This window comes from Microcebus murinus, chromosome 13 (assembly GCF_040939455.1).
Source record: "Microcebus murinus isolate Inina chromosome 13, M.murinus_Inina_mat1.0, whole genome shotgun sequence".
NCBI classification, from domain to species: Eukaryota; Metazoa; Chordata; class Mammalia; order Primates; family Cheirogaleidae; genus Microcebus; species Microcebus murinus.
In genome coordinates this window covers 57199248-57222035 of record NC_134116.1, presented here as the reverse complement: position 1 = coordinate 57222035, position 22788 = coordinate 57199248, and the positions used below count along the sequence as shown (strand labels likewise).

The 22788-nt window shown below is 36.3% G+C and overlaps 1 protein-coding gene and 1 non-coding gene across 7 annotated transcripts in view; one reads left to right on the top strand and one right to left on the bottom strand.

The window, feature by feature from the left end:
* NAA16 (N-alpha-acetyltransferase 16, NatA auxiliary subunit) overlaps window positions 1–22788 on the bottom strand; it is a 54848-nt gene that overhangs the window by 5761 nt on the left and 26299 nt on the right. For 5 of the 6 annotated variants that reach the window (XM_012764982.3, XM_012764983.3, XM_076009414.1 and 2 more), the window contains 7 exons: window positions 22274–22380; window positions 15226–15298; window positions 12871–13040; window positions 12365–12517; window positions 8988–9116; window positions 2751–2964; window positions 937–1130 (listed from right to left, as the gene is read on the bottom strand). In XM_012764982.3, the coding sequence (XP_012620436.1) occupies window positions 937–1130; window positions 2751–2964; window positions 8988–9116; window positions 12365–12517; window positions 12871–13040; window positions 15226–15298; window positions 22274–22380 (1040 nt within the window). Of the gene's footprint in view, window positions 1–936; window positions 1131–2750; window positions 2965–8257; window positions 8400–8987; window positions 9117–12364; window positions 12518–12870; window positions 13041–15225; window positions 15299–22273; window positions 22381–22788 lie in introns of those variants that run through there. The other variant, XR_012922444.1, reaches the window with a different exon arrangement.
* Window positions 15888–15994, top strand: LOC142875287 (U6 spliceosomal RNA). The gene has a single exon (XR_012922683.1). It is a non-coding gene; the product is annotated as a U6 spliceosomal RNA (small nuclear RNA).

Below are 22788 nucleotides of genomic sequence, written 5' to 3'. Positions count from 1 at the left end.
CCATAACAAATTTCCAACATAATTACTGAAAATAATCCACATATAAGTGGACCTGCACAGTTCAAACCTGCATTGTTCAAGAGTCAACTATACTAGATTTACAGTGAAGGAACCAGAAAGCTAAATATTTTCCTAAATCTGGTCCCCAAATAACTATCAACACCTTGAAAAAATCCTGGAGATGAAGTGCTATCTCTTTGTAGCTAAAACATATCTAGTAAGACATATAAAGTAAAATGACTCCATATTTAATAGGCAATTATACTGCTGGTGCAACAAACCACTAAACATTTAGTGACTTAAAACAACATGAACTCTATCATCTTACAGTTCTGTAGGGTAAACAGCAAAAACAGGTCTGTCGCACTGGGCTTAAAATTCAAAGTGTCAGGAGGACTATATTCCCTTTTGGAGGCTCTAGGCGAGAACCCGTTCAATGTCTTTTTCAGCTTCTGAAGACTGCCCACATTCCTTGGCTTGTGGTCCCCTCCTTCCATCTTCAAAGCCAACAACAGCAGGCTGAATCCTCACATCAGTCACTCTGACCTCTTCTGGCAACTCCCTCCACTTTTAAGGCTCCTTCTGATCATGTCCCCATGGACAATCCAAGCTAATCTCCCTATCTTGAGGTCAGCTAATCACAACCTTAAATTCAATCTACTACCTTAATTCCCCTTTGCCATATCGGGTCACACAGTTACAAGTTCTGGGGATTAGAACACAGACAACCTTTGGAAGGCCATTGCCCTATCACAACTATAATTCTATGTATAATTTTCATATTGTCATTCAAAGGTAATTGACAGCTATCATAATGAGCTTGAAATACTGCAAATAGCTTCTCATTTATAGATTTAAATAAATCATGTTAGTGGCCAGAACAGAACCAAATAGCACAAATTTTACCAAATAGCAAAGACAGTTAATTAATCTCACCCTTTCTAATTTTTCAGGTATAAGTTCTTCCTTAAGACCACTGGCTTCTTCCTCTTCATCATCTCTTTTCTTCTTTTGATTTTTTTGTTGACGTTCCCTTTCCGCATGCTTTCTCTCTTCTTCTAATTTAGCCTTTTTCTGAGCTCTTCTCTGTTTGCTAAGCATTTTCTTCAATTCTTTGGCTGACAGGTTTTCTACAGATATCCAAATGAACAAAATTCTAAGTCAATGTTTGCATTTTCCCTCATACTATAAAGTACAGTCATCTCTCGGTATCAGTGGGAGACTGGTGCCAGGACCCACAAAGGATACCAAAATCTGTGGATGGTTAAGCCTGTGATGTAAAATGGCATAGTATTTGAATATTACCTGTGCACATCTTCTATCCTCATGCAGTATGCTTCAAATGATCTCTAGATCAGCTTTAGATCTTTCTTTCACCTTCCTTTTGCTTTAAGTTGTTGTATAATGACATCCTTTTTTGGTGAACCATATTAAAGTCTATACCTATGCCTAATACAATATAAATACTATGTAAATAGTTGTTATACTGTATTGTTTAGGAAATAACAAAAAATATGTTCAGTACAGATGCAATCATTTTAAAAAATATTTTTGGGCTGGGCGCAGTGGCTCATGCCTGTAATCCTAGCACTCTGGGAGGACGAGGTGGGCAGATCACTCAAGGTCAGGAGTTCGAAACCAGCCTGAGCAAGAGCAAGACCCTGTCTACTAAAAATAGAAAGAAATTAACTGGCCAACTAAAAGCATATATAGAAAAAATTAGCCCGGCATGGTGGCACATGCCTGTAGTCCCAGTACTCAGGAGGCTGAGGCAGAAGGATTGCTTGAACCCAGGAGTTTGAGGTTGCTGTGAGCTGGGCTGATGTCACGGCACTCTAGCCTGGGCAACAGAGTGAGACTGTCTCAAAAAAAAAAAAAAAAATGTTTTTTTTTATCTGTAGTTGCTTGAATCCACAGGTGTAGAACCAATTGATATAGAGGGCCAACTGTATTACCTTCTTTTTGGCTGGGAGAGGGGAGGCAACTACACAGAAATTTTTAGAAAAGTATAGGCAACTAAATAGAAGTTTTTAGAAAGTGTATTCCCAGTGACTAGCACAAAACCTGATACACAAAAGGCAACCAGTAAATGCTGCATTAACCAAAACTAACCTAACCCAGTTCTGTCTCTTACATAATACACCACTTCAGGCAAATCATTTCACCCCTCTTAGTGTCAAGTCCCTAACTGCATAAAGTGGGGCTGATATTACCAACTAGCCTCTTCTTGGAATAGTCTAAGGATAAGTGAGATAATGCATATAAACACCTATGATAAACACTATATAAAATTAGAAATAAAAGCTTAGAAATGTGCTTCCATGCTATTTCAAAAATATTCCTAGATGTTAACATTCTAGTGAATAAAAAGCTCTGCAGATATTCTCACTGTTCCCTAAGTGGCTCAAAGCTGTTTTTAATTACAATTTTAAAAAAGAAGAAGAAATGAAACCAGCCCATAGACATTTCTTATTTTTCCTAGAGTGGTCTTTCAGAAGGTAACAATAAGAAAAACTGCACGTCACTCCATTAGGGCAATTTAGAAGCATCATCAACAGATCATCACCCCCCTTTTGTTAAGGCCTCCCCTCACCTCAGACACTTTTGTTTATTTTTTGGCATTATCAGTTATCTAATGTTTGTCTTCATATCCACCTGACAATATACTTTTCTATATATTGTTCATGAAAATGACATTCTGAAATTTAGTGTTTTTTTCAAATCTTTTTAAGAAAGTTTTTTTCAGTTACCTGAATTTATTTCTTGTTGTTTGCTTTCATTGGTTAAGGGATTATCAAACAATTTCAAATATATTTCAATCGCTGATCTAGCAGCCTTGAAATAAAAGGCATGTCTTCTGAGTATATCTTCTAATCTCAAAAGGTCAACATAGGCACGAAGGGTCATCTTTCTCATGCAGTATGTATGGAAGTCAAATTGATCATCGGTTATCTCAAAAAAATGCTTAAAAACAAAACCACAAAATTATCTCTCACATATATGACAATAATGTCAACCTTTTGAAAGAAAATCATAAAGAGCCCCCAAAACAATTTAACCAATTACAATTTCAACCAGCTGCCCTCTCCCATGTCCTATAAAGGACATCAAGTTCTTTGTATTCAAGTTCTAGAGTGTCTTTCCTAGAAAACATCTCCATTCCCTATAAATGTGATGACACTCAAATTCGATGTGATACGTCAAAAGATGGTGTTGTTTAAAAACATACTGATATTTTAGTTTTAATGAATTATTTCTCCTCCATAGTCCCTAAAAACCAACATGGCAGAGTTTAACAGAGCTCTGAATAAAGACTAAACATATGTAGGTTCACACTAAATGTTTTAAAATCAGACTGCTCTACTCAACTGTGATCTCTTCGAGGGCAAGGCTTGTCCTCTTTATCCCTACTGCCTGCCACAGGGCCTAACAAACTAAGTAGACTTTCAGTAAGCACAGTATTTGCCAACTCAAGAGATAAGCTAGAGCCTTAATTATTTAATCTAAGTTAGGAATAAAGGAATCTACACAGCCAATTTCTTAAGGTTGGTTAAGGATCAAATAACTTAAGTTCATTCGCAACTGTAAACTGCTATACAAATGCAGGACATTATGGTTTTCTCTTACTCAATAGGCTCTTAACCTACCTGCCTTCCATTTTAGCAGAAGTTCTTAATCTGGAGACTACATATAAATAAGTATAATAACTTCTTCTTACGGAGCTCAAAACTTTCATCCAATTTTCAAGGAGTCCGTAGCCAAAAGAGGTTAAGAACTAATACTTTCCATTAAAAGAAGAACACTAACCCCCTACCCCACAATAAAACAATTTTTTACTTATATTATCTCCCTATAGGCACTTCTACCTCTGACTTCTTTTCTCCTACTTCAGCTTCTCCAAAATTATACAGAAAAATGAGTACACCAATACAGATCAAGCTCTTCTACTACTTCATGTTCACTCTGTCTTTGAGGTCTGATTAAGTCACTGTGCAGAGGACACATTAGTAATTTCCCATAATCATTTCATGATTATCTTGGTAATTAGAAACACACTATACACAGAATTGTATTAAGTACCTAAGACTTTAAGAGAAGAATTCTAAGAATAAAAGTACACAGTAAAAGAGGGCAAGAAATGAACATTTCATATTAGTTTGTATTTATGACTAAAAAGCCATGCTTTAATTGTTATTTAATACATTTGAAAACTGTATTCTTCCCACCAATAAGACAAGTCAACTCATAAACAATTTAACATAAACTTGGTTTTATTTTTTTAAAAATCAATGGGTTACATATTTCATAAGTTGTTAGTGGTTTGCCTTAATGTAAATCAAGTTATTTCTAGCACTACAAGAATATCTTAAAATTCATTACAACTAAGGAAAAATGGCAGTGCTAAAACTCATGGAACACACATGAGATCAAAACATCTAAAAGATTATAGGATATTTTTTAGGTTGAGAAACACGTAAAAAGGCAGATGACAAGCTTCAAGAGATATTCCTAGCAGCATCAGTAGACACAGATTTTAAGTCAAGTCTCAGAAGGAGCCATACGGAACCCCAAATATTTAATGCCCCTCTTTATCAGTACTAGCCCATAGGCTGCCTCTCTCCAGTTAATGTCTTCCACAAATAGGGTGACCAACTCATCCCAGTTTGCCAGAGCCTTTCCCTGTTTTTCCAATGAAAGCACTGTGTCTTGGGAACCTGCTTAGCCTCAAGCAAACCTGGGTGGTTAATCACTCTATAATTAGCTAACAACTATAGACAGAATATGGCTAGATTAAATTAGAAAAAGTAGGATATTGCAGCTATGGCTTATTAATACTTTTGCTTTTGCAAAGAAATAGCATATTGCAGAATTCTACATAGGAACAACTAGATAATCTTGGGTTGTTTTTTTTTTAACTTTTTGTTTTAGAATAATTATAGATACAGAAGAAGTTGCAAAGGAGGTAAACAGAGGTCCTGTACACCCCTCCCTCAGTTTCTCCCAAAGGTTACAGCTTACATAACTATAGTACAATATCAAAACCAAGAAACTGACTTTAGTACAATGTGTGTATATGTGATTTTATCATGTGTAGATTCATGTAATCACCACCATTATCCAGATACAGAACAACTCCATCACAAAGCTCTCCCTTGTACTATCTTGGGTTGATATTTTAGTCTCTAAATTTGTAAAACATAAAGATATACTAGATAATACAAACAGATAAAGTTAGTTTTCCTGCACTTTTTATTTTTTAGCCAAACATGAAGAGCATGATAAAATCACTTATCAGCTCACTGCAGAAAACTTAGGTATTCAAATCTTAACATATAGCTCATTCCCTTAATTCTTTCTCCCTGAGCAAGAATTAAGCCATTCATAGCTTTAGAGGTTGGTGGTGGTTGGTTTTATTTTTTAGGAATTCCCTATTAGGCACTCTCTTCTGGCACAGATTCTCCTGCCTATTACCTCTTAGAGTTTCTAAATGCAACCAATAAGAGCTTATAATAAGAGAAAGGAAACAAAAACCTCTGACCTTATAATAACTAGATCAACTATCAGATCAATCAACTTAATTTCTTTTATAGAGAATGTCATTATAAAGCATATGTCAATTTGATAAAGATTAAGATACAAGAAAAGATAAAGTTATGAACTTCCTATGGTTTAAATCAGAAATCCCATCTCTTATCAGAGTTATAAATATGTATTTATAACTTTGCCCTGTTTCAAATTAGGTTGGCACACTATAAGAATGAGAACCCAATCACCTGAAGTCTAATAGTAAGAGAGGGAAGAAAAAAAAAAAAAAGAAAACTGAATTCTTGAAAGATAAAATAGTTTAAAATGTTATTCTGAATACAGTTTACATCCAATTTTTTTTTTTTGGAGACAGTCTCCCTCTGTTGTCTCGACTAGAGTACTGTGGCATCATCATAGCTCACTAAAACCTTAAACCCCTAGGCTCAAGTGATCCTTGGGAGGCTGCCTCAGCCTCCCAAGTACCTGGGACTATAGGTCTGTGCCACCACACCTTCTATTTTTTCTATTTTTGTAGAGAAAGGGTCTCACTCTTGCTCAAGCTGGTCTCAAACTCCTGAGACCAAGCAATCCTTCTGCCTCGGCCTCCCAGAGTGCTAGGATTCATTATTATAGGCATGAGTGCAACCAATTTGAAGAAAGTCGGGGTTTTTTTTTTTTGTTTTAATAAAGTTCAAGTTTCAAACATCAAATTGTGTTGAACTATTATAAGCTTTATATATAATCTTAAAATTCTATGAAAGGGGCAAGATGAAGACAGAAAAGGTACTCCACTGGACCAGTCTAGAATTCTAACTTTTTAAATTCAATTACTAAGAGCTCATTGCAATAAATACCTTAGCTGAAAAACTGCCTTCAACAAAAGACTCCTTGAAGGCAGAAGAAAGATATGGCCCTTACTTGAACTTATTTCTCAATTCACTAACCTTCTGCTTAGAAGGTAAACAGCTAAGTTTTATTTCTAAATGTGTTATTTCCTTATTAAAATACTTAAAACCCATGTATATGGTAACTCATGCAGATACCAATTATAATAAATCTTTGAAGTTTGTAATTACTCCTAAATCCTTCCATGATATCATTAAGAATTTTCTTAGATTATATTAGAAGTTAATTTAATAAATAATCATTAGGTCAACCTATTTAGTCACCCTATGTACTAAACATATTTCTACATATAACCACATATGTAGAACATATTAACTACAAAAAAAGTTAAGTTTCATTTGCTTTTAGTATAGATATATTCATTATAAAAAGATTAGCTTACAAGTAGCATAAGAATAGGCTCTTTTCTTATTTATCTGTTACTAGTTCTTTTTATGCTCAAATGCTAACAACAAATCCTAAATATGGTTATTTCTATCAGCAATTATGTAACATGACCAGAGAGTGATAAATTCTTTTGTGTTTTTAATCCTTGTATTTTTTTCTTCAAAAAAATGCTTTCTACAATTAAATCACTCCTTGAACTAGAAGTAGTTTATCTGACATTACAGAATTTTATTCCATGCAACTCAGCCCATATCACTAAAATTTAAGGGAATGTATAATCTAAATCAAAGTTAGTCATGGAAGATCTACATATCATATTCTAAAAATTCTCAAAAATATTAAAAAGAATAAAGCTATATAGTTATTAATGTTAGGAGGAATGAGATTTAAGTTCAAAAATTTCACAACTATAATGATCCTTAGGATATTCAAATTTCACATACACCAACAATTTGTTAAATTTCTGATTATGGTCTTGTTGGAATTACTATTCCATAAGTGCCTAGCAGCTTCTTCATTCAGGAAAGACTTCACTTCCCACTGAGAATGCCCTGGTTAATAATAATGTATACTTCCTTAATAATAAGCAGAATGCTTTTAAAGCACGGGTCTTTTAGGGCAGTGGTCCCCAACCTTTTTGGCATCAGCGACCAGTTTCATGGAAGACAATTTTTCTACAGACAGGGAGTCAAGGGGATGGTTTGGGGATGATTCAAGCACATTGCATTTACCATGCAGGTGAACCTCTCTGCTGATGATAATCTGTATTTGCAGCCACTTCCCAACATTAGCATCACCACCTCAGCTCCACCTTATATCATCAGGCATTAGATTCTCATAAGGAGCGCAACCTGGATCCCTCGCATGTGCAGTTTGGAGCATAGAGTTCATGCTCCTATGGGAATCTAATGATCTGACAGGAAGCTGAGCTTAAGCAAGCAATGGGGAGTGGCTGTAAATACAGATGAAGCTTTGTTAATTGGCCTGCCACTCACCTGCTGCTGTGCAGCCCAGTTCCTAACAGGCTACAGAAGTGTGCGGGTCCTGGGCCCATGGGTTGGGGACCACAGTTCTAGGAAGTGTTAAAACAAGCTTGTGATCTGCAATTTTATCACAGAAATAAGAACCTAATTTAAGCCAGAATGCTTGGATATTTCACATATCATCCAAGGGCTTTATATCACTTTCAAGAAGATGAGAAAGGATTTTTCCCAGATATAAAGCCACTAAGCCCAAGCTTAAAAAAGCAGGAAAAACAAAAACCCAAAACAAATAAAAAATTAGGTATTTGTATTTCTAAAAATCCTTGGGTATAATCCTAGTTCTAGTTAACATCAAAAGCCATCCTGTAAGAGTTAGCCTTCTTGGTGAGTAACCTAAGAAGTTTCACGTGGGAAAAAGGCCAAAGTGACTGCCACGGTGCAGACATCAGGCTCACCTGACTACGATGCCTGTGGTTCTATATGCGTCAGCATGGGAACAGTGGTGCCGATTGCCCCCACAACTGAGGGCTGCTGAGGACTGCCTCAGGGGTGCATTTGCGGCTCTTTTCCTCCTGTGGTCCATGTGGAAGGAGAGTGCTTCAGAGATGACAAAGAACAGGAAAACAAAAATTCACACAAAGGAAAAGAAAAGTCCCCTCACTAAGGTACATCGCACACATCATCCTAAAAGCAAGCAATAAAATAAGCCTCCAAAATGGCCATAGATTGCTGTACAGAGTACTGAATGTGAGAACAAACATCCTGGGAAGACAAACTGGAGAGAGGCTGACTGCGGACCAGATCCTGACGTTTTAAAGGGGAGAGAGGTTGCCATCAGCTGTGTGTCCTCTTAGCCTAGCAATGAAAAGCATATAATGGCCTAACTGGGGAACAGAAATTTTGAATTAATGTTAATAATAGCAATAATGTTTTCTAAATTAATGTTTCTTTTTTCCTTCAAATAAAAATATATAGACATGTCAAAAGCATAACCATTTGAGGATCAAAAAAGCAATCTTTTTTTTTTATAACTTCTGAATGTCTGGAAGATTAAAGATTAAGAATTGTTTTCACAATGAAGCTCCCAGAGTAGTTAGAAGAGGCAGATGATCTTATGTAGAAAATCTATCTGCTTTTTTCATCACCTTAGAGAAGAAAACTGAAGTAAAAATTCTAACTACTTACCCTTTCTACTTCATGGCATTTTTTCAAAGCATCCCCGTATCTCCCCAGACGCTGATAAGCTGAAATGCACTCTGTCTGAAACCACATACACTGCATTTCATTTAGATTTTCCATGGCAGATGTTCCTTCCTGAAATGGAAGCATTCATAACCATAGGGAACAAACAATAAAACAGATCCTAAAAATCTCATTTTCTCTTTTACAACTATGACTGCTAGTATTTTTATGACAGTAAGTAGCAATTAGCAAATATGCCAACGTACTCCCCATAAGGCACCTACTAGTTTTAAATTACAGTAGTCCCTCCTTATCCACAGTTTCAATTTCCATGAAAATCAATTTCAGTTACTCACAGTTAACCACAGTATGAAAATACTGACAGGAAAATTGCAGAAATAAACAATTCATAATTCTTAAACTGTGCTATTCTGAATAGTGTGATAAAATCCTGCACCATCCTACTCTGTCCTACCTAGGACTGAGTATTCCCTTTGTCTAGCATATCTGCACTACCTACCTGCCTGTTAGTCACTTAGGAGCCATCGTGGGTTATCAGATCCAAAATACACAGTACATATGTATGTACATAATGTCTTATTTATCTAGCTCTTTTGGGGTATTCAGCACTCCACACAGAAAAGACTCCAAATTACTAAAGCTTAATTTTTAAACACCAAAGCTTTTATTTCCACTATTTAAGACAGCAATCCTATGAAGCACTCCTTATCTTCTGCCTTTCAAGCAAATGCTACTTAGCCTTTCCTTGCTGACTCAGGGTCACTACTAGGTACCATCCAGTATTTGTTGACTCTGTTAATGCTCTAGGCCTGTTTTTCAGTTTCCCAATCTCCCTCTTTCAAGTTAGGCTATCAGTATCATTGCCACTTTCTTTGTGGCCATGTGTCCACTTCTAATAGCATCTCCTGTTTCATGCCAACTCTTCTGCTTTGGTATCCTTTACAGTGAGCTGCCAAAACCAAATAGCTGCATTTGTTAGGAATATTTGTTAAATTCTGACAGAAGTGTAAGACATAAAGTACCTAGTTTATGTCTAGGTACTGGAGCACTGGAGTTTTGTCACAGTTTAGAAGAGAGTTATTTTAAATACATTTTGTTATGATCCTAGGAAAGATGGCAAAAATATACTTATATAAGTAATTTCAGTCTTCAGTTCTTTTTACCCAATTTATGTCTCATCAGTTCAATTTTGAGAATTCATTAAAGTCTAAAAACTGGTTACCTCTGGGTGAACAGAATTATGAATGCATTTTATTTCTTCATTATGGTCATATATATTTTCCATTTTGTTGATGACCACATATTTTTATAAGAAATCTACATTACTTTTCATTTCAAAAGCTTACCCACTAGAACTATCCAACATGCATTAGAAACTCTATACAAAAATTCTAAACTGTGAAGAATCTGTAAGCAGGAAATATGAGCATTCATTTATTAGTAAGCAGGCATAAACTGAATATTCAGGGTCATTCGCAATTTTCTTCCCATCTCACTATGTTGTCCACTACACATTACAGATTTGCCCGGCCAATGAACCAGTATGAACAAACTGAACAAGCTCTCCATACACCATTTTGTCAAAAGCAGAAGATCAGAGGCAGTTATGATGAGCAAGCTCAGCCAGACTGAGGTGACTACTCTTCACAGACAACCACCTCCTCTCACCTGCTTTCTCACTTTCCAGCACCTTTGAAGACACATGTTAGTTTGTCTCTGGTTTTTGTTTTTGTAAAAATCACTGGACTTAATTAAGATGTATAGATTGAGTATCCCTTATCTGAAATGCTTGGGACCAGAAGTGTTTTGGATTTTGGAACATTTGCATTATAATTACCAGCTGAGCATACCAAATCCAAAAATCCAAAATCTGAAATGTTCCAATGAACATTTCCTTTAAGCATGTCAGTGCTCAAAAAGTTTCAAATCTTGGAGCACTTTGGATTTTCAGATTTGGTATGCTCAACCCATATACTCATTATTAATTGTACTTTACTTCTAATCTCTACTTTGACCTTCCAGATGGTACTTTTCTCTAAAAACATAATTAGTTTTATGTCTATTCTTTGTACTCTCTACTAATCTTCAAACTTGTGATACAGTGGACAGGGCACATGTACCATGTGGTAGCTGGGACTACAGGATGACACCACTGTGCCTGGCTCAATTTTTCTCTTATACTTTTATGTTTTTGGTGTCTTAAGAAATGCTTCCTACATCAAGCATAAAGAATGCTTCTTTATCCTAAGGATAAACTCCTATATTTTCTTCTAAAAGTGTGAAAGGTTTACTTACCATATTTAGATCTTTAATCTACCTGGAACTGATTTATGTACAGTAATAAATAAGGATGTCGCTTTATTTTTTCAACACAATAATTAATTGTCCTGGCAGTATTTTTCTATCTCTGATTTTTACAGTACCTCTGGCTATATACCAAGTTTCCAAATATGTGTGAATCTGTTTCTGAGCTTTCTACTCTGTTCGGTTAGTCCACTTAGTTAAACATAAACATGTATTATTTTCATAATGTAAAAGAAAGTCTCGGTGGAAAAGGATATGAAAGGATGGTGAAGAAGAGAAAGGAAAGGAATGGATGCTTTGTCCAACAATGTCAGAAAACTTAAATTCTAGACCATCACAGAGACCAACAGTCCACATAGAATGAACTCTATGAGCAGTTCTAAAGTAAAACACTGTAAGAGACAATTAAAAAGCAAGCCAGGTGCAGTGGCTCACATCTATAATCCCAATACTTTGGGAGGTCAAGGTGGGAGTATTGCTTGAGGCCAGGAGTTCAAGACCTGGGCAACATAGCCAGAGACCCTGTCTCTACAAAAAATTAAAAAAAACAAAAAACAAAAAAACCCTAGCCAAGCATGGTGGCACACACCTGTAGTCCCAGCTACTTAGAAAGCTGAAGTGTGAGGGTCACTTGAGCCCACAAGTTCAAGGCTGCAGTGAGCTACCACCATGCTACCTTGCACTCTAGCCTGGGTGACAGCAAGACTCTGTCTGAAAAAAACCAAAATAGAACAGAACAAAAGAAGCAGCCAAAATTACTAGGGAGACAAAGAATTTGGAACGCAAATCAAATTTTTCATATAAGCCCTAAAGTATGACATAGTATTTGTATTTGTACCAAGGTATTTAATCCTGCTATTGCTTTGACCATCCCCTGACAGAAAGACATGCATACACACACAACTACAGTAAGAAACCATACTTAGGACATGAGCTAAATAGGATTTTAAAAAACAAAGAATTCTTATGAATTTCAGTAGCAAACTTCATAAATCATCCTAGAACTTAAGTTTACTAATCCAGACAACTACATGTTCATGTATACTATCTCCTACCCTTGTGAACTTGGAGCACATTTCCTCTGCTTCTTTTATCATATTTGCTCGAAGCATATATTTTGCACATTTGGAATTGATGAATCTATCAGCTGTGTCCAAAGACTGTGCTTCATCCATCCACTTTGCAGCTTCTTTGAGATTACCTATATGCTATTAAGACATAAAAAAAGCATTAAAGAAATCACAGTTTAGATTAAGAAAATATGAGTACAATAAAAATAGAAAAAAAAACTTATAAAGACAAACTAGAAATCTCACACCATTTCTATCGAATGTATCTAATAATCTAAATTACAATTCATATTTATTAATACTAAGAGCTAAATCAAATGACTAATATTGTTTACACAGCTACATAATATAAAACTGCTTAGAATTAGTAAGAATTTCAGAAAAAAGATTATCAGGGTGCCCTAGAAGATATTTCTAAATAAAAAGAATTCCAAGGATTCTTAAAGTACCTGAATTCTTCAACTAGTCACAAAACATGATTTAGATTTTACCTTGTAAATTTTTGCTTTCATATAGAATAATTCTATTAGAGTTGGAGTACTAGCAATTGCAGCATTAATATAATCCAAAGCCAAAGAATATTGTCCAAGTTTATCAAAGTGTTGTGCCAGGAAATACTGAACCCACAGTAGTGTTGTCGGGGGTTCCTTCTCCCCATTCTCTGTAATTAAACAAATATTAAATTATTATAAGAATCTAAAATAAAGCAAATTTACATACTTTCTCTCCCCTAATTCATAATGAAATAATTATTATAGTCATAAACAGTAAAAACTCAGGAAAAATGACCAATTTCAACAGAAAGTGGTATGACTTCATGCCATAAAGTTTGAAAAGCAGCAGTCAAGCAGAGAAACCACGATCATAGTTTTGATGGGCTTCTAAACCCAACCTCACTCCCAAAGAAACAGTGCTGGGAAAAGACATAAATCAATCTAATTCTGTGAATTTTCAGGCTGAAAGCAAAAGACAACAAGCCTAGGAAAAGAGAAGAGATTCTCTCTGGAGAACACATTCTCTAACTACAACTCCAAAACTTCAGCAGAGTCAAGAACTGCCAAACTGCGAGGGCTTAGCCTTTTCTAGGCCTATAATACTAAATCAGAGAAACCGAAAGTTGAATATGACCCACAAGAAGAACACATACCCCTGACAAAGTGGAAATAACCCTGCCATCTGACAAAAACCTAAGAGAGAACACAACCCAAGTTCTGTAACAAAAGCAGTTACGTACCATCAGCCTAGCTCTATTATGTTCCCCATCCTGCTGTACCTTCAAGCTACAGAAAAGTAGAAAAAAAATACCAAGCTCTCACAATGGATTTCAGAAAGGAAGATACACAGGCATAAAATGAGGAGGAAAGTATGAATTTAACCATGTTACAGAAGAACAAAAATGTCTCCTGGTGTAGCTTATCAAATGACACAATAATGATGCAAATATAATATAGCAGGTGAAGTGTTGAGCATCTATCCTGCTCTTCTTACATAAACTATATTTCAGAGGAAATGAATATTTTATGAAGGAAAGTTATTTATAAGAAGAATTCTAGCTAATGCAGACACAATGATGATTAGAATAAAATAAGGGATCAATGCAATGATCCTCAACGGCTGCTAAAATCATTAGGTGAGAGGCCAATGAGGAGCTTTTTAATGGGCATACCAGGGTGACAACCTCAACATCAAAACAGAGAGACAACTACAATGCCTCCTGCCTCCAGGTGTGATATAACAGGAAGCACAAAGCACCACCAGTAAGTATTCAAATGGGACTGAAATCTAATCGACCCTATAAATCTAACTATAAGTTTACAAGAAATATGAATGCCAGTTAAATATGTTACACGATAACACAAGAAAGCAATCAGCCAAATCTAGAATATGGGATATCCTATAAGACAAATGACCTTTCAAAAAATGTTAAAAAAAAAAAAGGAAGGGGAGGTTACTGCTCTAGATTAAAAGAACATAAGAGACATGACAATCAAATGCAAAGTGTGGACCTTAACTAGATCTAGATTCAAACAAACCAACCTATGAAGACTTTTTTTGGATAATTGGGGAAATCTGAATGTGGACTTGGTATTAATAGATATTATAGCATGAGGTTAATTCTGTGTGACATAGCACTGCAATGACATCTTCTGTTTAATCATTTTAAACAGAGATGCATACTAAGGTAGGGAACAATATGCCTAGAATTTTGCCTTATAAATACTCAAAAGAGTGGGGTGCAGTGTCACACCTCTGTAATACCAGCTACTCAAGAGGCTAGAGTGGGAAGACAGCTTGAGCCCAGAAGTTTGAGACCGGCCAGGGCAACACAGCAAGATCCCCATCTCAATTTTAAAAAATACTCAAATAATGACATGAAAAGTCACTTGAGGAACTCACTCTAAAGTTACCATCTGATGACTGAAAACATTCTAGAGTGTTTTTAAAATTAAGTTGCCTTCATTTACATATCCCCTTACAAATAGAGAAACAAAGGACCAAATTATTCAGGATTAAAAGTAATAAAAGAGCAGAAAAATCAGAGGATTTATGGATTCTGGAAAATCAGGTTCTAACATAAACTAACTGCATGGTCTTCAGCAAGCCACTCAACCTCTAAAGTCCATTTCTTCATGTTAAAACAGGGCTAACTCCCATTCCACAGGTTTATGGAAAATTTAAATTAAATAAGATTGAAAGTACTCTCATTTCACTCACTAATGCAAAAACTATTTAATAAGTAGTTATTATGTAGCACACATAATAAACATAACAGTGCATTACTGTAAGTGATTACAAATGAATTGAAACGAGTAATCAAATTCTAATTCAATCTAATTTAAACTTACCATAAGGGCTAAAAAAGTCACAGGTTTTAAGGGAGGCTTCATAATTAGTAACAAGTTCCTGGATTATAGAAACCTGTTAAAGAAACATATTTTTAAAATTTAAAAATATTTTACTGGAAGTATTTTTATTTACTATGCATTAAATTAGATTTGGAAAACACTATACAGCTTATTTCAGAACTATAAAATACGAGGGTATCTGCGTTTTTCTCATTCTCAATATATTTCCTTGTGGGGGGATGGGGAAAAAAAGAAAATGCTGAACACTGCTGTCTTTATTAATAGTGAAACAGAACCTCACTAACTTGATGTTTGGAAGGATAAATTGCTACTAGTTACTACAAAACCGGTTTGGTTTTTTTTGTGAATAAACATTTGTTTAATTTAATAACAATTTACTTACTTTTTGCTTCCTATTGTTATATTGTGAAGTTCTAAACCATTAAATAAATGTTCAGATTTTCCAAAATGTAACACATGACAAAAAAGTCAAGTGAAATGACCCAAAGTTTGAAGATTATAAGTGAAATTAAAAATGACTCTGTTTTGCTTATTATTGTCAGCAACCCTGGGAAAAGGACAGAAAGTGGGAATCTGTACTCAACACAATTACTGGGTTTACTATCCAACTTGCTTACCTTTTTACTACAAAATAAGATCTGGTGCTTGCTTTGGCAGCACATATACCAAAATTGAAATAATACAGATAAGATTAGCATAGGCCCTGCACAAGGATGACATGCAAATTCATGAAGGGTTCCTATTTAGAAAATAAAATCAAAACAAGGCCTGATACATTACTTACTACTCTGTGAAAAATGGGACTTTAGACATGTTTCTTTTCAGAGAAACAGCTATATTTCTTTTCTATCCCAAGGCCTCTTTTTTTTTTTTGAGACAGAGTCTCACTTTGTTGCCCAGGCTAGAGTGAGTGCCGTGGCGTAAGCCTGGCTCACAGCAACCTCAATCTCCGGGGCTCAGCGATCCTACTGCCTCCGCCTCCCGAGTAGCTGGGACTACAGGCATGCGCCACCATGCCCGGCTAATTTTTTGTACATATATTTTTAGTTGGTCAATTAATTTATTTCTATTTTTGGTAGAGACAGGGTCTCGCTCAGGCTGGTTTCAAACTCCTGACCTTGAGCAATCCGCCCGCCTCAGCCTCCCAAAGTGCTAGGATTACAGGCGTGAGCCACCGCGCCCGGCCTATCCCAAGGCCTCTTTACACACCAACCAAAATTCACTAGGGCTCCCCAGCCACTGAAGAGCACACCATGTGTCACAACGTCCTAAACAGATTTTGTAACATATGGCTAGGAAAGAAACCTCTTCATGCATTCCATTTAATATAGGACGGTACAATTTCATTAGCTTTATTGTGAACCCACGTTAATCCCCATCTCAGAAACTCATAGGTTAGTGTCCACAAAACTGACCATCCTAATGACACCAGTCAAAAAACACTATAAAACAAAAACCAAATTAAAACATTTCTCAGGCCTACATGATACCTTTCTCATGATTTTGTATTATATGGCACAATTTTCTAGTAGAGTTTAGACAGATGGGCAATGAAGAAAATAGATGGGAAACTGACACTAAGGACAATGTGTAACTAACAGAAAAAACAGGAAGTGAAAATAATGAACACATACTATGATTTCACTAAAACAAGTATGTACAGATACTACATACTCAATAAAAATATGACTGAAGAGATCAGGGTGGTAGAAAATGGGTACATTCTTTGTTTTTTGTTTTTATAATAAAGACTATTTAATTTGAAAACAGTGGTTCTGAAAGGGCAATCTTCAGACCATTGACATAAATATCATGTGGTAACTTGTAAGAGATGCAGTTCTTTTTGTTTTTTGTTTTGTTTTCTTTTTTTGAGATAGAGTCTAACTCTGTTGCCCTGGCTAGAGTGCCATAGCTTCAGCCTAGCTCACAGAAATCTCAAACTCCTGGGCTCAAGCAATCCTTCTGCCTCAGCCTCCCAAGTAGCTGGGACTACAGGCATGTGCCACCATGCCTGGCTAAATTTTTCTATATATATATTAGTTGGCCAATTAATTTCTTTCTATTTACAGTAGAGACGGGGGTCTCGCTCTTGCTCAAGCTGGTTTCGAACTCCTGACCTCAAGCAATCCACCCGCTTTGGCCTCCCAGAGTGCTAGGATTACAGGCATGAGCCAATACACCTGGCCAGAGATGCAGTTCTATACCACACCCCATACTGACAGAATCAGAAACTCTGGTTTCTATACAATCTGTTTTTAACAAGCACTTCAGTTCATCCTGACACTCAAGTAAGAGTTTGAGAAACACTGATAAACCTGCGACAAAAAAGATTTTTACTATAAAGCAAAATTAATGGTAGCAGGCATTTTCTTTTTTTTTTTTATTTTGGCATATTATGGGGGTACAAATTTTAAGGTTTCAATAAATGCCCTTTCTCCCCCTCCCCCCGCATTTTCAACCTAACATGACTGCCCCACCAATCTCACTTAGAATATGTGTAACTTAAAAAAATTTTTGTAAGCCTAGCCAACATAGCAAAACCCAGTCTCTACAAAAAATAATAAATAAAAATTAGCTGGGCTTGGTGGTGCACACGCCTGTAGTCCCAGCTTCTCAGGAGGATGAATTGAGAGGATCACTTGAGCCCAGGAGTCTGAACTATGATGATGACCCTGCACTCCAGCCTGGGCAACAGAGCAAGAATCCATCTCAAAAAACAAAAACAACACACACTTAGAAATTCAGTCTAACTGTTCCTCTTAGGAAGGCAAATACTTTTTTCATGAACTTACAATGCCATCTACTGGCAGTTGAAAAAACTGCAACTAGAGCAAGTTTTCAAAAATGGTATACCTTCATGCATCTCCAGGGTGAAACTTTTTTCAAAGAAGTCAATTTTAATAATAAAAAGTACAACAAAACATATATTGAAGTTACACACAATCTGTCATAAAAGAATATAAACTCTACTGAATAAAATAGATCTCCAGGCCAGGCACGGTGGCTCACGCCTATAATCCTAGCACTCTGGGAGGCCCAGGCAGGCGGATTGCTCAAGGTCAGGAGTTCGAAACCAACAAGAGCGAGACCCCCCCCCCCCCCCCCCCCCCCCCCCCGTCTCTACCATACATAGAACGAAATTAATTGGCCAACTAATATATATAGAAAAAATTAGCCGGGCATGGTGACGCATGCCTGTAGTCCCAGCTACTCGGGAGGCTGAGGCAGGAGGATTGCTTGAGCCCAGGAGTTTGAGGTTGCTATGAGCTAGGCTGACGTCACGGCACTCCACTCTAGCCTGGGCAACAAAGCGAGACTCTGTCTCAAAAAAAAGAAAAAAAAAATAGATCTCCAGTTTCAGAACTTCAAGAGAAGATCTCATCATGAAAAAAACAAAACAAAACAAGATAATGGAAATTTCACATGAAATCTCCTAAATAAAAAACCTGCAAAGAGCACTGGACTTCATGATTCATTAGGCATACTTCTTTAAATCTCAAAAATCTATGTTACAGTCACTTTTAATTCAGTAATTAAGTGAACAATTCAATATTCCAAATTTGTCTATAAAAGGTAATCTAAGTATTACTAAGGAATGACCGATTTCACTCAAGTCTACTTACCATCTATCTCAACTAGGCAGTGTGTCATATGAAAAATTAATATGTAATAGCTATTCTTTTTAAAAATAGTATTTTGTCTCTGTCATTTTAAAATCATGCCTGTAATCTCAGCACTTCGGGAAGGCCAGGTAGGAGGATTGTTTGAGCCTGGGAGTTTGAACTTGCAATGAACTATGATGGCGACAGTGTACTCCAGCCTGGGCAACAGAGCAAGATACTGTCTCCCAAAAAAAAAAAAAAGAGGAGGGGGGGATAGTGCTACCAGGAATATGATACACAACTACATACTAATATTGTGTAACTTGGATGAAATGGACAAACTTCTAGAAACATGGATTTCAAGTGAGTGAAGAATAAATACAGTATCTGAATAGACCAATAATAAAGAATTTGAATAAGTAATCAAAAAACTACCCAAAGAGAAAACTCGAGGCCCATATGACTTCACTGATAAATTCTATCAAACACTTACAAAAATATCAATTCTTCACAAGTTCTTCAAAAAAAAAAAAAAAAGGAGGGAACATCTTCATACCAAAATCAGATAAAGACATTACAAGAAAACTACAGGCCAGTATCTCTGAGAACTATAAATGCAAAAATTCTCAACTGGCTGGGCGTGGTGGCTCACGCCTGTAATCCTAGCACTCTGGGAAGCCAAGGCAGGCAGATCATTTGAGCTCAGGAGTTCGAGACCAGCCTGAGCAAGAGTAAGACCCCATCTCTACTAAAAATAGAAAGAAATTAGATAGACAACTAAAAATATAGAAAAAATTAACCAGGCATGGTGGTACATGCCTGTAGTCCCAGCTAGTCGGGAGGCTGAGGCAGGAGATTCGCTTCAGCCCAGAGGTTTGAGGTTGCTGTGAGCTAGGCTGAAGCCATGGTGCTCTAGCCCAGGCAACAGAGTGAGACTGTCTCAAAAAAAAAAAAAAAAAAAAAAATCCTCAACAAAACCTAGCAAAATGAACCCAGCAATATATAAAAAGAATTATCCACCATACCAAGTAGGTTTTATCCCAGCAATGCAAAATTGGTATAACATCTGAAAATCAATTAATGTAAAATACATCACCAACAGAATAAAAAACAAAACCCACAGGATCATCTCCATTGACACCGAAAAAGCATTTGACAAAATCCAACAACACCCTTTCATGATAAAAATGTACAACTAGGAATTGAAGGGAACATCTTTAACATTATAAAGCACATACATGAAAAACCAACAGCGAGCAAAATCCTTAACGGTGAAGAACTAGGTGCTTTCCCCCTGAGAGCAGAACAAGATAAAAATGTCCACTCTTGGCCAGGCGTGGTGGCTCACGCCTGTAATCCTAGCACTCTGGGAGGCCCAGGCGGGCAGATTGCTCGAGGTCAAGAGTTCGAAACCAGCCTGAACAAGAGCGAGACCCCCATCTCTACTATAAATAGAAAGAAATTAATTGGCCAACTAATATATATAGAAAAAATTAGCCGGGCATGGTGGTGCATGCCTCTAGTCCCAGCTACTTGGGAGGCTGAGGCAGGAGGATCACTTGAGCCCAGGAGTTTGAGGTTGCTGTGAGCTAGGCTGATGCCATGGCACTCACTCTAGCCTGGGCAACAAAGTGAGACTCTGTCTCAAAAAAAAAAAAAAAAAAAATTCTTATGCTATATACAGTAACCTAAACTGTTGTTTTAGTTTGTTTGTTTATTTATTTGTTTGTTTGTTTATTTATTTATTTATTTATTTTTTAGAGACAGAGTCTCACTCACTTTGGGCTAGAGTGCCATGGAGTCAGCCTAGCTCACAGCAACCTCAAATTCCTTGGCTCAAGCAATTCGGCTAATTTTTTCTGTATATATATTATTAGTTGGCCAATTAATTTCTTTCTATTTATAGTAGAGACGGGGTCTCGCTCTTGCTCAGGCTGGTTTGGAACTCCTGACCTTGAGCAATCTGCCCGCCTTGGCCTCCCAGAGTGTTAGGATTACAGGCGTGAGCCACCGCGCCCAGCCAAATTAATATGGTTTCTTCATTGTTAAAACTAAAATAAGCTGGGCACGGTGGCTCACCCCTGTAATCCTAGCTCTGCTCTCTAGGAGGCCGAGGCAGGAGGATCGCTCGAGGTCAGGAGTTTGAAACCAGCCTAAGCAAGTGTGAGACCCCGTCTCTATTAAAAATAGAAAGAAACTGATTGATTGGCTAATTAAAAAAATATAGAGAGGGAAAAAAATTAGCCGGGCATGGTGGTGCATACCTGTAGTCCCAGCTATTTTGGATGCTGAGGCAGTATGATTGCTTGAGCCTAGGAGTTTGAGGCTGCTGTGAGCTAGGCTGACACCATGGCACTCTAGTCCGGGCAACAAAGTGAGACTCTGTCTCAAAAAGAAAAAAAAAAAACAACTATGCCTAGATAAAGACCTAAAACAAAGTTATAGTTGAAAGTTTAGAAAGTAAATAAAAACTCATTTCTAAAAAACCCTCCTATTGCCATGATATACCATGGATGCCATTTAAATACATTATTTGAGTATATTATTATTTTAACATTGAGGTTTTCACATTTCTGAAATAAGTAATTATTATATACAGACTAAAAATAAGATTTGGGTTGGGGGGAGAGAGAGGGAAAGAGAAGGCAGGCAGGCAGGCAGGCAGGGAGGGAGGGAGGGAATATGAGAATGTGTATGTGTTTTGTGATGGGATCTTGTTATATTACCCAGGCTGGTCTCAAACTCTTGGCCTCAAGTGATCTTCTTCCTGCCTCAGCTTCACAAAGTGCTGAGATTACAAGCATGAGCCACCATGCTCAGTCTATTTATCTAATTTAAGACCAAGATTTAAATGCCCATTTTCTAATTTTACAAAGCAGAAAGTTCCTTCCTACTGAGTCTAAGGGACACTGGGAAAAAAAAAAGCAGAAACTGTATTAAAAAATAAAGCTAAAAACTATATTTATTAAAATGTGGCCTACTAGTTAAAACAAATAATTTGTACTCTGTTGACCAAATGGCATTTTACTGTAGAACTTAATTATACAAGCTATTAACTTTAAAAGCATGCACAACAAATTGAGAAATCCATAATTATGCTATAAAATAATAATCATAGAGTAAATATAGACCTCTGGTAAAAATATGTCAAATTTAAAATCTACCAGAAAGTACATCATTAAAAATAAACAACTTTTATACATTAGTGCTTTTATAAACCATTTATTCAGTAAATTGCACGGATTGACATTTCCTTTGATATTACTTATACTACAGGTATATAATTTCAGTGCCTCTATTATTACACTAAAAGGTAAATAATACAAGAACAGAGATGATTAAATTATAGCATATCACTTGCATGAGCATCTTTCTATAATTCAGTAAAAAGACTATAGCAAAACTGAATAAATACCAAATTTTACCTTTTCTGTATTGCAATATAAAGATTTCAAAGTAGTAAACAAGGGTGGGCAGCCTTTACTGAAGTTAACCCTCAGGAACTTATCCATCAGTTCTCTAAATTTTTCACCTAGAAACAAAAGCGTACTTTGTTATACTTCAATTGATGCAAACAATTCTTAAAATGATTTTCTATACATCCTACATGCTGTGAAAAAAAAAAAAAAGAAAAAAAAATGATTTTCTAAATGAAAACAAAGCTCCCTCAGAAATAATTATGTCCCATCTAATTCTTTTTCTTTTATTCTAATTTTATTATTTTATTTTTCTTTTTTCCCCTGATGCCTGACTTCAGACTGTACCATCTAATTCTTAAACTCAAAACGTCAATCTGCATTATTTCTTCTTATCACCAAAAAGCATAACACCAAATTACCTCAGTTGGCAACTATATTTTCCCCTAGATCTAGGTTCAAAATATCACGAAGGAATACTTAAAAAGATAGGTAAACAAAACGATTGTGCAGCTTTAAGTAAA